The sequence below is a fragment of the Ovis canadensis genome, chromosome 10 (genome assembly GCF_042477335.2).
Source record: "Ovis canadensis isolate MfBH-ARS-UI-01 breed Bighorn chromosome 10, ARS-UI_OviCan_v2, whole genome shotgun sequence".
In the NCBI taxonomy this organism is placed as follows: Eukaryota; Metazoa; Chordata; class Mammalia; order Artiodactyla; family Bovidae; genus Ovis; species Ovis canadensis.
In genome coordinates this window covers 86,131,992-86,146,764 of record NC_091254.1, presented here as the reverse complement: position 1 = coordinate 86,146,764, position 14,773 = coordinate 86,131,992, and the positions used below count along the sequence as shown (strand labels likewise).

General features: G+C 39.5%; 1 protein-coding gene across 11 annotated transcripts in view; it reads left to right on the top strand.

Moving 5' to 3' along the window:
- Positions 1–14,773, top strand: part of LOC138446669 (ATP-binding cassette sub-family C member 4-like) — a 217,477-nt gene that overhangs the window by 146,997 nt on the left and 55,707 nt on the right. For 7 of the 11 annotated variants that reach the window (XR_011259504.1, XR_011259499.1, XR_011259498.1 and 4 more), the window contains 2 exons: positions 7,362–7,481; positions 8,639–8,749. Coding sequence is in view for 4 of the 11 variants with exons in the window: in XM_069601897.1 (XP_069457998.1) it covers positions 7,362–7,481; positions 8,639–8,749 (231 nt within the window). In the remaining 7 variants the exon portion in view is untranslated. Of the gene's footprint in view, positions 1–7,361; positions 7,482–8,638; positions 8,750–12,654; positions 12,763–14,773 lie in introns of those variants that run through there. The other 4 variants (XR_011259500.1, XR_011259501.1, XR_011259502.1 and 1 more) reach the window with 2 other exon arrangements.

Below are 14,773 nucleotides of genomic sequence, written 5' to 3'. Positions count from 1 at the left end.
TTTCATGTGTCTGGTAGCCATCAGTATGTCTTCTTTGGAGAAATGTCTGTTTAGTTCTTTGGCCCATTTTTTGATTGGGTCGTTTATTTTTCTGGAGTTGAGCTGCAGGAGTTGCTTGTATATTTTTGAGATTAATTCTTTGTCAGTTGCTTCATTTGATATTATTTTCTCCCGTTCTGAAGGCTGTCTTTTCACCTTACTTATAGTTTCCTTTGTTGTGCAAAAGCTTTTAATTTTAACTGGGTCCCATTTGTTTATTTTTGCTTTTATTTCCATTACTTTAGGAGGTGGGTCATAGAGGATCCTGCTGTGATTTATGTCATAGAGTGTTTTGCCTATGTTTTCCTCTAGGAGTGTTATAGTTTCTGGTCTTACATTTAGATCTTTAATCCATTTTGAGTTTATTTTTGTGTATGGTATTAGTGTTCTAGTTTCATTCTTTTACAAGTGGTTGACCAGTTTTCCCAGCACCACTTGTTAAAGAGATCGTCTTTTCTCCATTGTGTATTCTTGCCTCCTTTGTCAAAGATAAGTTATCCAGAGGAGCATGGGTTTATCTCTGGGCTTTCTATTTTGTTCCATTGATCTATAGTACTTTGTGCCAGTACCATACTGTCTTGATGACTGTAGCTTTGTAGTAGAGCCTGAAGTCAGGCAGGTTGATTCCTCAGGTCCATTCTTCTTTCCTTGGTGGATTCATGTCAATGTATGGCCAAACCAATACAGTATTGTAAAGTAAAATAAAATAAAAATAAATTTTTTTTTAAAAAAGATTGCTTTGACTATTCGAGGTTTTTTGTATTTCCATATAAATTGTGAAATTATTTGTTGTAGTTCTCTGGAAAATACTGTTGTTAGCTTGATAGGGATTGCATTGAATCTATAGATGGCTTTGAGTAGTGTACTCATTTTCACTATATTGATTCTTCTGATCCATGAACATGGTATATTTCTCCCTCTATTTGTGTCGTCTTTAATCTCTTTCGTCAGTGTTTTATAGTTTTCTATATTCAAGTCTTTTGTCTCTTTATGTAGATTTGTTCCTAAGCGTTTTATTCTTTTCATTGCAATGGTGAATGGAATTGTTTCCTTTATTTCTCTGTTTTCTCATTGTTATTGTATTGGAATGCAAGGAATTTCTGTGTGTTGATTTTATATTCTGCAACTCTACTATATTCATTGATTAGCTCTAGTAATTTTCTGGTGGTGTTTTTAGGGTTTTCTATGCATAGGAACATGTCATCTGCAAACAGTGAGAGTTTTACGTCTCCTTTTCCAATCTGGATTCCTTTTATTTCTTTTTCTTCTCTGAGTATTGTGGCTGAAACTTCCAAAACTATGTTGAATAGTAGTGGTGAGAGTGGGCACCCTTGTCTTATTCCTGATTTTAGGGTAAATGCTTTCAATTTTTCATCATTGAGGATAATGTTTGCTGTGGGTTTGTCATATATAGCTTTTATTATGTTGAGGTATGTTCCTTCTATGCCTGCTTTCTGGAGGATTTTTAGTATAAATGAGTGTTGAGTTTTGTCAAAGGCTCTCTCTATATCTACTGAGATAATCATATGGTTTTTATCTTTCAATTTGTTAATGTGGTATATCACATTGATTGATTAATTTGTGAATATTGAAGAATCCTTGCAACCCTGGGATAAAACCCACTTGGTCATGATGTGTGATTTTTTTAATATGCTGTTGGATTCTGTTTGCTAGAATTTTGTTGAGGATTTTTGCATCTATGTTCATCAGTGATATTCGCCTGTAGTTTTCTCTTTTTGTGGCATCTTTGTCTGGTTTTGGTATTAGGGTGATGGCAGCCTCATAGAATGAGTTTGGATGTTTATCTTCCTCTTCAATTTTCTGGAAGAGTTTGAGTAGAATAGGTATTAGCTGTTCTCTAAATTTTTGTTAGAATTCACCTGTGAAGTCCTGGGCTTTTGTTTTTTGGAGATTTCTGATTACAGTTTCCATTTCCATGCTTGTGATGGGTCTGTTAAGATTTTCTATTTCCTCCTCGTTCAGTTTTGGAAAGTTATACTTTTCTAAGAATTTATCCCTTTCTCCTAAGTTGTCCATTTTATTGTCATATAGTTGCTGATAGTAGTCTCTTATGATCCTTTGTATTTCTGTGTTGTCTGTTGTGATTGCTCCATTTTCATTTCTAATTTTGTTGATTTGATTCTTTCCCCTGTTTTTCTTGATGAGTCTGGCTAATGGTTTGTCTATTTTATTTATCCTCTCAGAGAACCAGCTTTTAGTTTTGTTGATTTTTGCTGTAGTCTCCTTTGTTTCTTTTTCATTAATTTCTGCCGTATTTTTTTTTATGATTCCTTTCCTTCTACTAACCCTGGGGTTCTTCATTTCTTCTTTTTCTAGTTGCTTTAGGTGTAGAGTTAGGTTATTTATTTGATTTTTCTCTTGTTTCTTGAGGTAAACTTATATTGCTACGAACCTTCCCCTTAGCACTGCTTTTACTGAATCATATAGGTTTTGGGTTGTTGTGTTTTCATTTTGATTTGTTTCTGTGGGCATTTTGATTTCTTTTTTGATTTCTTCTGTGATTTGTTGGCTATTCAGCACCGTGTTGTTCAGCCTCCATATGTTGGAATTTTAAATAGTTTTTCTCCTGTAACTGAGATCTAATCTTTTGCATTGTGGTCAGAAAAGATGCTTGGAATGATTTCACTTTTTTTGAATTTACCAAGGATAGATTTATGGCCCAGGGTGTGATCTCTCCTGGAGAAGGGTCCGTGTGCACTTGAGAAAAAGATGAAGTTCATTGTTTTGGGGTGAAATGTCCTATAGATATCAATGATGTCTAACTGGTCCATTGTATCATTTAAAGTTTGTGTTTTCTTGCTAACTTTCTGTTTAGTTGATCTATCCATAAGTGTGACTGGTTTATTAAAGTCTCTGACTGTTGTGTTACCGTTAATTTCCCCTTTCATACTTGTTGGCATTTGCCTTACATATTGCTGTGCTCTTGCAGCTGCTAAGTCACTTCAGTCATGTCCGAGTCTGTGCAACCCCATAGACAGCAGCCCACCCTGGGATCCTCCAGGCAAGAACACTGGAGTGGGTTGCCATTTCCTTCTCCAATGCATGAAAGTGAAAAGCCAAAGTGAGGTTGCTCAGTCGTGTCTGACTCTTAGTGACCTCATGGACTGCAGCCTGCCAGGCTTCTCTGTCCATGGGATTTTCCAGGCAAGAGTACTGGAGTTGGGTGCCATTGCCTTCTCCACGGTGCTGCTAGTTGGGTGCATATATATTTATAATTGTTATGCTTTATTCTTGGATTGATCCTTGATCATTATGTAGTGTCCTTCTTTGTCTCTTTTCACATCCTTTATTTCAAAGTCTATTTTATCTGATATGAGTATTGCTACTCCTGCTTTCTTTTGATCCCCATTTGCATGAAATATATTTTTCCAGCCCTTCACTTTCAGTCAGTATGTGTCCCTTGTTTTGAGGTGGGTCTCTTGTAAACAGCATATATAGGGGTCTTGTTTTTGTATCCATTCTGCCAGACTTTGTCTTTTGGTTGGGGCATTCATCCCATTTACATTTAAGGTAATTATTGATAGGTATGATCCTGTTGCCATTTACTTTGTTGTTTTGGGTTTGAGTTTATAAACCTTTTCTGTCTAGAGAAGATCCTTTAGCATTTGTTGAAGAGCTCGTTTGGCGGTGCTGAATTCTCTCAGCTTTTGCATGTCTGTAAAGCTTTTGATTTCTTCTTCATATTTGAATGAGATCCTTTCTGGGTATAGTAATCTGGGTTGTAGGCTTTTCTCTTTCATCACTTTAAGTATGTCCTGTCATTCCCTTCTGGCCTGGGGAGTTTCTATTAAAAAATCAGCTGTTATCCTTATGGGAATCCCCTTGTGTATTATTTGTTGTTTTTCCCTTGTTGCTTTTAATATTTGTTCTTTGTGTTTGATGTCTGTTAATTTGATTAATATGTGTCTTGGGGTGTTTTGCCTTGGTTTAACTTGTTTGGGACTCTCTGGGTTTCTTGAACTTTGGTGACTATTTCCTTCTCCATTTTAGGGAAGTTTTCAACTATTATCTCCTAAAGCATTTTTTCATGGCCTTTCTTTTTGTCTTCTTCTTCTGGGAGTCCTATGATTCGAATGTTGGGGTGTTTAACATTGTCCCAGAGGTCTCTGATATTGTCCTCATTTCTTTCAATTCTTTTTTATTTTTTCCTCTCTGCCTCATTTATTTCTACCATTCTCTCCTCCACCTCATTTATCTTATTTTCTGCCTCAGTTATTCTACTGTTGGTTCCCTCTAGGGTGCTTTGGTCTCAGTTATTGCATTATTCATTATTGATTTACTCTTTTTTATTTCTTCTAAGTCCTTGTTAAAATTTTCTTGCATTTTCTCAGTCCTTGTCTCCAGACTATTTATCTGTAACTCCATTTTATTTTCAAGATTTTGGATCACTTTTACTGGTCATTCAGATCATTATTCTGAATTCATTTTTAGGTAAACTCTCTATTTCCTCCTCTTTTGTCTGGTTTGGTGGGCGTTTATCATGTTCCTTTACCTGCTGAGTGTTTCTCTGCCTTTTCATCTTGTTTAGATTGCTGTGTTTGGGGTGGCCTTTCTGTATGCTGGAAGTTTGTGGTTCCTCTTTATTGTGACGGTTCCTCCCTGTTGGTGGGGTTGGACGAGTGGCTTGTCAAGGTTTCCTCTTAGGGAAGCTTGCATCAGTATTCTGGTGGGTGAAGCTGGATCTCTTCTCTCTGGAGTGCAATGAACTGTCCAGTAGTGAATTTTGAGGTGTCTATGGGCAACTTAGCAGCAGCAGCAGCAGCAGCAGCAGCAGCATGGGTTTAGTGTGACTTTTGGCCACGTGTATTTTAATGCTTGGGATTATGTTCCTACATTGTTGGAGAATTAGCTTGGTATGTCTTGCTTTGAAACTTGTTGGCTCTTGGGTGGAGCTTGGTTGCAGTGTAGGTATGGAGGCTTTTGGATGAGGTCTTGTTGATGAATGTTCCATGGAGTCAGGAGTTTTCTGGTGTTCTCGGGTTTTGGATTTAAGCCTCCTGCCTCTGACTTTCAGTTATTCTTACAGTAGCCTCAAGACTTTTCCATCCATACAGCACCAATGATAAAACATCTAGGTTAATGGTGAAAAGATTCTCCATGGTGAGAGACACCCAGAGAGATTCACAGAGTTATATGGAGAAGAGAAGAAAGAGGAGGGAGATAGAGGTGACCAGGAGGAGAAGAGGGGGAGTCAAGAGAAACCATCTAACCAGTAATCAGTTCCCTGAGTGTTCTCTACAGCCTGTAACATCAAAGAGATCCACAGAGTTAGGCAGAGAAGAGAAGAGGGAGGGAGGAGAGAGAGGTGACCACCTTTCAAAGAGAATGGGCTGCCTTTCTGGGTGCCTGGTGTCCTCCGTCAGCATTCAGAAGTTGTTTTGTGGAATTTGTACAGCATTCAAAGGATCTTTTGATGAATTTGTGTGAGAGAAAGTGGTCTCCCCTTCCTATTCCTCTGCCATCTTAGGACTGCCCCTGCTCCTTCCTTCTTTATAGAAATGGGGACACTAAACACAAGAGCAGGTTCTGTGTTTTTACTTGTTTGTACCTCAACCCCTCCAAATGTGCAGTGCCCAGGTGCACGTCTGTACTGACTGAACTGTCACCAGACAGGCATTCAGATACTGGACTACAGAGTGAGGACCTGAAATCAGTCTGGAGTTTCCCCTGGATTCTTTCCCCCATCATTTTATAAAATCTTTGTAGCCTCATGTAAGATGCATTACTAACTTCCCGTAAACAACCTAGTTGTACTAACAGGTCTTCTCTAGGATACACGCAGGTAACAAAGTGATGTCAGTATTTCCTGCTCATATAGCACAAGTTATCACTCATCCCAGACAGAGGTCAGAGGCTCACTGTGTGCCCCTGGCAATAGCAAGTTACATCCTCGTTCATGGTGGGGAATGAGAAATGTAAGGGTCCTTCCTGCCTGGCAGCCTGCAGCCCAGCTGTTCCCTGACAGGCAAGAGCCTGACCCTGGTGCTCATGGTCAGTGTGCTCTTAGAGAAGATGGCAGCAAATGAATGGGCAGTCATGTGACATCAGGCCCCAAACTACATGAAGTCACTCAAAAGATGGACACTGAGGCCGCTGTCAGATTCTAATAGGGTGATGTGAGTGTCCTGTGCCACAGTGCCCTCCAAACAACAGGACAGGTATCTAGCAGGCAGATATAAAAACATCTATCAGGTTCCTGGGGCAGAAGTCAAGACCATTCAAAGGCTCCTCATCTGCTGGGTCCTGTGGGCACAAGGGCAGTGCAGTGCCGGGTGCTCCGTGATCCACACAGAGGCTCCTGGCGCAGGTGCAGGGAGAGGCCCAGGATGGGGGAGGCAGCAGACTGTCCCCTCCCTTACTCGTCTCACCCTGTCTTGGGTCTGGCTCTGGTCCAGGGTGGGGCATGTACTGACTCTATCCCAGCCCTTAGGTTACTCATCTAAGGTGGAACAAAACACAGGTAGCTTACCAAAGTTCAGTGTGGTGAGGACTCTAATGAAGAATTAAATTTTAAAATGCTACTGATTCAAAAATTAGTGAACAGTAATTACTCACCCATGAAAAAGAATGAAATATTACCATTTGCAACAACATTGATGGACTTAGGGAATATTATTATTAGTAAAATAAGTCAGAGAAAGACACATATGTTATCACTTATACATGGAATCTAAAAATAATACAAATGAATCTATACACAAACTAGAAATAGACTCAGAGGCATAAAAAACAAACTTGTGGTTACCAAAGGGCATTGCGAAAGAGTGAGGAGCAAATTAGAAATATGGGATTAATAGACACACTACTATTAATACATCAAATAGATAACAAGGATTAAGTGTAAAGCACAGAGAATTTTATTCAGTATCTTGTAATCACCTATAATGGAATATAATCAGAGAAAAGAACTGAATGACTATACTACATACCTGAAACTAGCAGATTATTATAAATCAAATATACTTCAATATACTTTTAAAAAATTGTGAGCAATGTCCATCTGGAAAGATGCCAGAAGAATATGGAGGGAGGAATATTTGAGAGGATCTTGATGAAAGAACCAGTAAAGAACTTCTTTATCTAAATCTAGCTGGGATTTTGAATTTGATCAAAGGTAGTTTCAAAGAGAATCTTTCATTCCTGGATCATTAAAGTGAAGCTTGGTGTGAGCAGGAGTTTGAGGGTCACGTGGAGGATTTCCTTTGGCAGGACATGTGACCACAGAGCCTGGGAGGCAGTTGGTTTCCTCTCACCCAGCCTCCCTGACTTTCTCTGTCGTGTGTCTGTCTCTGCTTCCCCAGCTCGGAGCCTGGTGTTTTCCCACTTATCATCTTCTCTCCAGGGACTCTGGACCATCCGGGCATACAAAGCAAAAAAGAAGTTTCAGGAGCTGTTTGATGCACACCAGGATTTGCACTCAGGTCTGTACGGTTCTGGAGATGACTTCTAAGGATGGGATGTGCTGCCTTCTGAGGCTGACTCCCATTCAGGTGGCCTGGCTGGCCAGCACCTCTCTGTGTGTCACCCCACATGGCCCTCTGAACACCTGTCTCCCCCACCCCTCCCTCTCAGCATCTCCTCTATGTTCCCCTCTTCCCCCCCCCTCACAGCCCTGCTTTTCTCCCCTGACTGGCCTGCATTGTCCTTCCATCACTGTGCCCTGTGGACGTCTGTCTCTTTAAGGCAGGAGTCAGTAAACTTTTCTTTTTTCAAAGGTCCAGATAGAAAATATTGTAGGCTTTGTGTGCTGTCTCTATTGTAACTACTCATCTTTGCTATTGTAGCACAAAGACAGGCAAAGATCATACATTAGTCAATGGCTGTATTCCAATAAAATTTTATTTTCAGAACCAGGTGGTGGCTGTTCTTGCCCCTCAGGGTGTGCTTTGCCAACTCTTTTGAGAGCAGACATTGAAGGTAGTAGAAGTATTGAGGAAAATAAGTTCCTGATTTGCTACCCACTTGATTATGCTTTGTATCAGTGAAGTTTGTTTGTTTTCCATCTAGGTAGAAAATTCAGAATTTCCTCTAAGTCTATAAAATCCTGGCCAAACTTTCCAATCATTAGTGTATTTTGAAGATAACATGGCATTTGAAAGCCACATGCAGATCCTGTTAGCTGATGGTCGTGTGGGCAGTGGCTCCTAAGAATAACCACCTCAGGCCTTGTAGAGAGGGCAGAAGGTGCTCAAGCTGTGCTCTCTGCTGTCAGAGCTGGGAACAGCTGACTCTTTGAGAGGAGGATCTTCATGTTGAGGCCCAGCACTGCAGGGAACACACCAATGAGATGTTTTTCCATCTTCTTTCCTGTGATGGTATTTTTCTTGATAACCCATGGGTTGAAGTTTTCAAAGCATGCTTCCTGGACTGATTCCTGCATGTCCCATATGTTGTTTTGTGTTGAACCTAGTTTTCTGGAATCTTCAGGTTCCTTTGAAGTTACAGGTGTGTAACTTTGCTGTTCTACCTTGTGTAAAATCTTCTGTAGCTTAACTGAAGAAAATGCTCTCCCTCATGAAAAGCAGCTAACATTGTTTTCCTGTTTATGTATTACACTTTTTATGATTCACAAATCCAGAGGCTTGGTTCCTGCTTTTGACGACGTCCCGATGGCTCGCTGTGTATCTGGATATCACCTGTGCCATCTTTGTCACTGTTGTTGTGTTTGGATCCCTGATTATGGTGGAATGTAAGTACAAATGTGAATATTTGTGCTATGTTTATATTTTATAGCTTTGTTTGTAGTTATTAAACTGTTTTCATCTTGTCTAATATATACTCTTTGGTTCTAATGAGTTGTATTAAAGTGTCTGCAGCATGTGACTCCACAGTGTGTCCATGTGAAGTAATTTGTGTCTTGATGAGAACTTTTATCTTTTTTCACTCTTACTTATTTATTTACAGTAGGTCCTATTAAGATCATTAAAAATTTTTTTTTGATTGGCATATAGTTGATTTATGATGTGTTGACTTCAGGTGTATAGCCAAGTGAATCTGTTACACATATATCCACTTTTTAAAAGACTCTTTGTCCATACTCCATAAACATTGGGGTGCCTGTATTTGTTTTCAGTAATTTGTGTTTTGATTAATACTTCAAATGAATAGTCCTTTAGAAAAGAATTTCTGATTTTCACTTTCAGAATCTTTAGGAGCAAAACCCAGGTATGACATGCCTGCTCCAGCAGACCTGTGGTGTCTTAGGCCACTGCTTTGGCTCACTCAGGCCATTCTTTAATTTTTGTTTTAAGTTTTATTGGGGTATAGTTAATTTACACTGTTGTCTTAGTTTCTGATGTACAGCAAAGTAAATCTGCTATCAGTTCAGTTCAGCCGCTCAGTCGGGCCTGACTCTTTGCGACCCCATGAATTGTAGCACGCCAGGCCTCCCTGTCCATCACCAACTCCCGGAGTTCACTCAGACTCATGTCCATCGAGTCAGTGATGCCATCCAGCCATCTCATCGCCTGTCGTCCCCTTCTTCTCCTGCCCCCAATCCCTCCCAGCATCAAAGTCTTTTCCAATGAGTCAACTCTTCACATGAGGTGGTCAAAGTAGTGGAGTTTCAGCTTTAACATCATTCCTTCCAAAGAAATCCCAGGGTTGATCTCCTTCAGGATGGATTGGTTGGATCTCCTTGCTGTCCAAAGGACTCTCAAGAGTCTTCTCCAACACCACAGTTCAAAAGCATCAATTCTTTGGCACTCAGCCTTCTTCGCAGTCCAACTCTCACATCCATCCATGACCACAGGAAAAACCATAGCCTTGACTAGACGGACCTTAGTCAGCAAAGTAATTTCTCTGCTTTTGAATATGCTATCTAGGTTGGTCATAACTTTTCTTCCAAGGAGTAAGCATCTTTTAATTTCATGGCTGCAGTCACCATCTGCAGTGATTTTGGAGCCCCCAAAAATAAAGTCTGACACTGTTTCCACTGTTTCCCCATCTATTTCCCATGAAGTGTTGGGACCGGATGCCATGATCTTCGTTTTCTGAATGTTGAGCTTTAAGCCAACTTTTTCACTCTCCTCTTACACTTTCAGAAAGAGGCTTTTGAGCTCCTCTTCACTTTCTGCCATAAGGGCGGTATCATCTGCATATCTGAGGTTATTGATATTTCTCCTGGCAATCTTGATTCCAGCTTTTGTTTCTTCCAGTCCAGCGTTTCTCATGATGTACTCTGCATAGAAGTTAAATAAGCAGGGTGACAATATACAACCTTGACGTATTCCTTTTCCTATTTGGAACCAGTCTGTTGTTCCATATCCAGTTCTAACTGTTGCTTTGTGACCTGCATACAGATTTCTCAAGAGGCAGGTCAGGTGGTCTGGTATTCCCATCTCTTTTAGAATTTTCCACAGTTTATTGTGATCCACACCCACACTTTTTTAGATTCTTTTCTCATATAGATCAATACAGAGTTCTCTGTACTTTACAGTAGTTTCTTGTTAATGATCTATTTTAATATTTTATATATAGTAGTATGTCTGTGTCAGTCCCAGTCTTCCAATTTATCCTTCCCCTCCCTTATCCCCTGATAAACATAAGTTTATTTTCTACACCTGTTACTCTACTTCTGTTTTGTAGATAAGTTCATCTGTAGCCTTTTGTTATGTTCCATATGTAAGCAATATCATATTCTATTTTTCTCAGACTTGCTTCACTCAGTGTGCAGATCTCTAGGTCCAGCCATGTTGCTGCCAATGGCATTATTTTGCCCTTTTTTAATTTTATGGCTGGGTAACATTCCATTGTATGTATGGTACCGTATCTTCCTTGTCCATTGCTCTGTTGACAAGCATTTAGGTTGCTTCCATGTCCTGGCTGTTGTAAATAGTCCTGCAGTGAATATAAGGGTGCCATGTATCCTTATAAATTATGATTTTCTCTGGATATATGCCCTGGAGTAAGATTGCTGGATCTTATGGTAGCTCTATTTTTAGTTTTTTAAAGGAACCTCCATATTATTCTCCATAGTGGCTGTATCAGTTTATATTCCTACCAACAGTGTAGGAGGGTTCCCTTTTCTCCACATCCTCTTCAGTACTTATTGTTGTAGACTTTTTTTTAAAAAAATATAAATTTATTTATTTTAATTGGAAGTTAATTACTTTACAATATTGTATTGGTTTTGCCATACATCAACATGAATCTGCCACAGGTATACATGTGTTCCCCATCCTGAACCCATTCTGACTGGTGTGAGGAGAAACTTCACTGTAGTTTTTTGCTTAAAAAGTTTTTTTTTTTTTCACTGTAGTTTTGATATGCCTTTTTCTAGTAATTAGAGATGTTGACCATCTTTTCATGTGCTTTTTGGCCATTGATATGTCTTCTTTGGAGAATGTTTGTTTTATTCTTCTGCCCATTTTTTGATTGGACTATTTACTTATTTATTTTTGATATTGCACTGCATGAACTCTTTGTATATTTTGGAAAGTAATCCCTTGTCAGTCACTTCATTTGGAAATATTTCTCCCATTCTACAGGTTGTCTTTGGTATTTTTTATGTTGTTTTTTTTTTTCTGTTCAAAAGTTTTTAAGCTTAATTGAGTCCCATTTTTTTTGTGTGTGTTTTATTTATTTTCATTGCTCTAGGAGGTGGGTAAAAAAGCTTGCAGCAATTTATATTAGAGAGAGTTCTCCCTATGTTTTCATCTAAGAGTTTTCTAGTGTCTGGTCTTACATTTATGTCTGTAACCTATTTGAGTTTACTTTTGTTTATGATTTTAGGGAGTGTTCTGATTTTATTCTTTTACATGTAGCTGTCCAGTTTTCCCAGCACCAGTTATTAATGAAACTGTCTTTTCTCCATTGTGTATTCTTGCTTCCTTTGCCATAGGTGACACAGGTATGTGGGCTTTTCTTTAGAATTTCTGTTCTATTCCATTGATCTATATTTCTGTTTTTGGTGCCAGTAGAATACTGTTTCAATTACTGTAGCTTTGTGGTATAGTCTGAAGACAGGGCAAGTGATTCCTCCTAGCTTCATTTTTCTTCTTTGTTTTTCTCATGATTACATTGTCTATTCATGGTATATTGTGTTTCCATACAAAATATAGATTTCTTTGTTCTAATTATCTGAAAAATGCCATTGGTAATTTGATAGGGGTTGAATTGAATCTGTAGATTCCTTTTGAGTAGTTTACTTGTTTGTTGCTTGTTTACAGTATGTCTTCATTGAGATCTTTTATCTTTTTATTTTTCTTTGAATGGGTTGAGATCTACATAAATGTAGCAAGATGACCTTCTGAACATCCCAGGTAGTGTCCTATATCTAGATGGAGAGAACCAGGTTTACTATTAAGCTTTTTGTACAGATTAGGTTTTAGGTTTTAGTTTTTGGGCTACTTGGAATCCTTGGTTGTAGGGGTCTGAGGAAGATTCTCTATAGCAAAAACAGTATCCTCACTGCTGTGTGCGTCCCAGATGAGCAGTTGTTGGAACGTGTAGCATGAATTCACCATCCCTCACTATCCATAGAAATAGCCCTGTATCACAGTCTTTAATAATGGAAAAATGAGAGTAATATTTTAAATTTAAAAGCACTGGCTCTTAGAATCCATTGCCTTCTTTTTGTGATTTCAACTGCAGCTACATTGGGCATAGAAAGTGAAGAAACATAATGATAATTGAAGCATAAGGACAAAAATCTGAACAATGGCATCCTCAACTATGTTATACTGCCAAGTGTATCTCAATCCATGTGGGATTAAACGACAAAGGACAAAAATGTTAAGGACCTAAGAGAAACAGAAGAGATTAGGAAGAGGTGGCAAGAATACACAGAAAAACAGTACCAGAAAGATCTTAATGACCTGGATAGTCACGACTGTGTGGTCACTCATCTTGAGCCAGACATCCTGGAGAGTGAAGTCAAGAGGACCTTAGGAAGCATCACTACAAACAAAGTTAGTGGAGGTAATGGAATTCCAGCTTAGTTATTTCAAATCCTAAAAGATGATGCTGTTCATGTAATATGCCAGCAAATTTGCAAAACTCAGCAGTGGCCACAGGACTGAAAATCAGCTTTCATTCCAATCCCAAAGAATGTTCAAGCTGTCATACAAATGCACTCATTTTACATGCTAATAAGGTTATAATAAAAATCCAATGGACAGAGGAGCCTGGTAGGCTGCAGTCCATGGGGTCACTAAGAGTCGGACATGACTGAGCGACTTCACTTTCAATTTTCACTTTCATGCATTGGAGGAGCAAATGGCAACCCACTCAAGTGTTCTTGCCTGGAGAATCCCAGGGATGGGGGAGCCTGATGGGCTGCTGTCTATGGGGTTGCACAGAGTCGGACATGACTGAAGCAACTAGGCAGCAACAGGAGCAAAATCCTTCAAACAAGATTTCAACAGTATGTGAACTGGGAACTTCCAGATATACAAACTGGGTTTAGAAAAGGCAGAGGAACCAGAGATCAAATTGCCAACATTTATTGGATCATAAAGAAAGCAAGGGAATTACAGGAAAAACATCTGCTTCATAAACTATGTTGAAAGGCTTTGACTCTGTGGATCACAATAAACTGTGGAAAATTCTGAAAGAGATAGGAATATTGACCATCATACCTGTCTCCTGAGAAACCTGTAAGCAGATCAAGAAGAAACAGAACTGGACACGGAACAATTCAGTTCAGTTCAGTTGCTCAGTCGTGTCTAACTCTTTGTGACTCCATGAACCGCAGCATGCCAGGCCTCCCTGTCCATCACCAACTCCCGGAGTCCACCCAAGCCCAAGTCCATTGTGTCGGTGATGCCACCCAACCATCTCATCCTCTGTCATCCCCTTCTCCTCCTGCCCTCAATCTTTCCTGGCATCAGGGTCTTTTCAAATGAGTCAGCGTTTCACAGCAGGAGGGCAAAGTATTGGAGTTTCACCTTTAGCATCAGTCCTTCCAATGAACACCCAGGACTGATCTCCTTTAGGATGGACTGGTTAGATCTCCTTGCAGTCCAAGGGACTCTCAAGAGTCTTCTCCAACACCATAGTTCAAAAGCATCAATTCTGTGCTCAGCTTTCTTTATAGTCCAGCTCTCACATCCATACATGACCACTGGAAAAACCGTAGCCTTGACGAGATGGACCTTTGCTGGCAAAGTAATATCTCTGATTTTGAATATGCTGTCTAGGTTGGTCATCACTTTCCTTCCAAGGAGTAACCGTCTTTTAATTTCATGGCTGCAATCACCATCTTTAGTGATTTTGGAGCCCCCCAAAATAAAGTCTGACACTGTTTCCACTGTTTCCCCATCTATTTGCCATGAAGTGATGGGACCAGATGACATGATCTTAGTTTTCTGAATGCTGAATTTTAAGCCAACTTTTTCACTCTCCTCTTTCACTTTCATCAAGAGGCTCTTTAGTTCTTCACTTTCTGCCATAAGGGTGGTGTCATCTGAATATCGGAGGTTGTTGATATTTCTCCTGGCAATGTTGAACCAGCTTGTGCTTCCTCCAGCCCAGCATTTCTCATACTCTGCATATAACTTAAGCATGGAACAATGGACTGGTTTAAAACTGGGAAAGGGGTATGACGAAGCTGTATGTTGTCACTATTTTTATTTATTATCACAGTAATCTGAATCTATGCCCAACCAGTAATGCTGAAAAAGTTGAAGTTGAACGGTTCTATGAAGACCTACAAGATCTTTTAGAACTAACACCCAAAAAAGATGTCCTTTTCATTACAGGGGACTGGAAT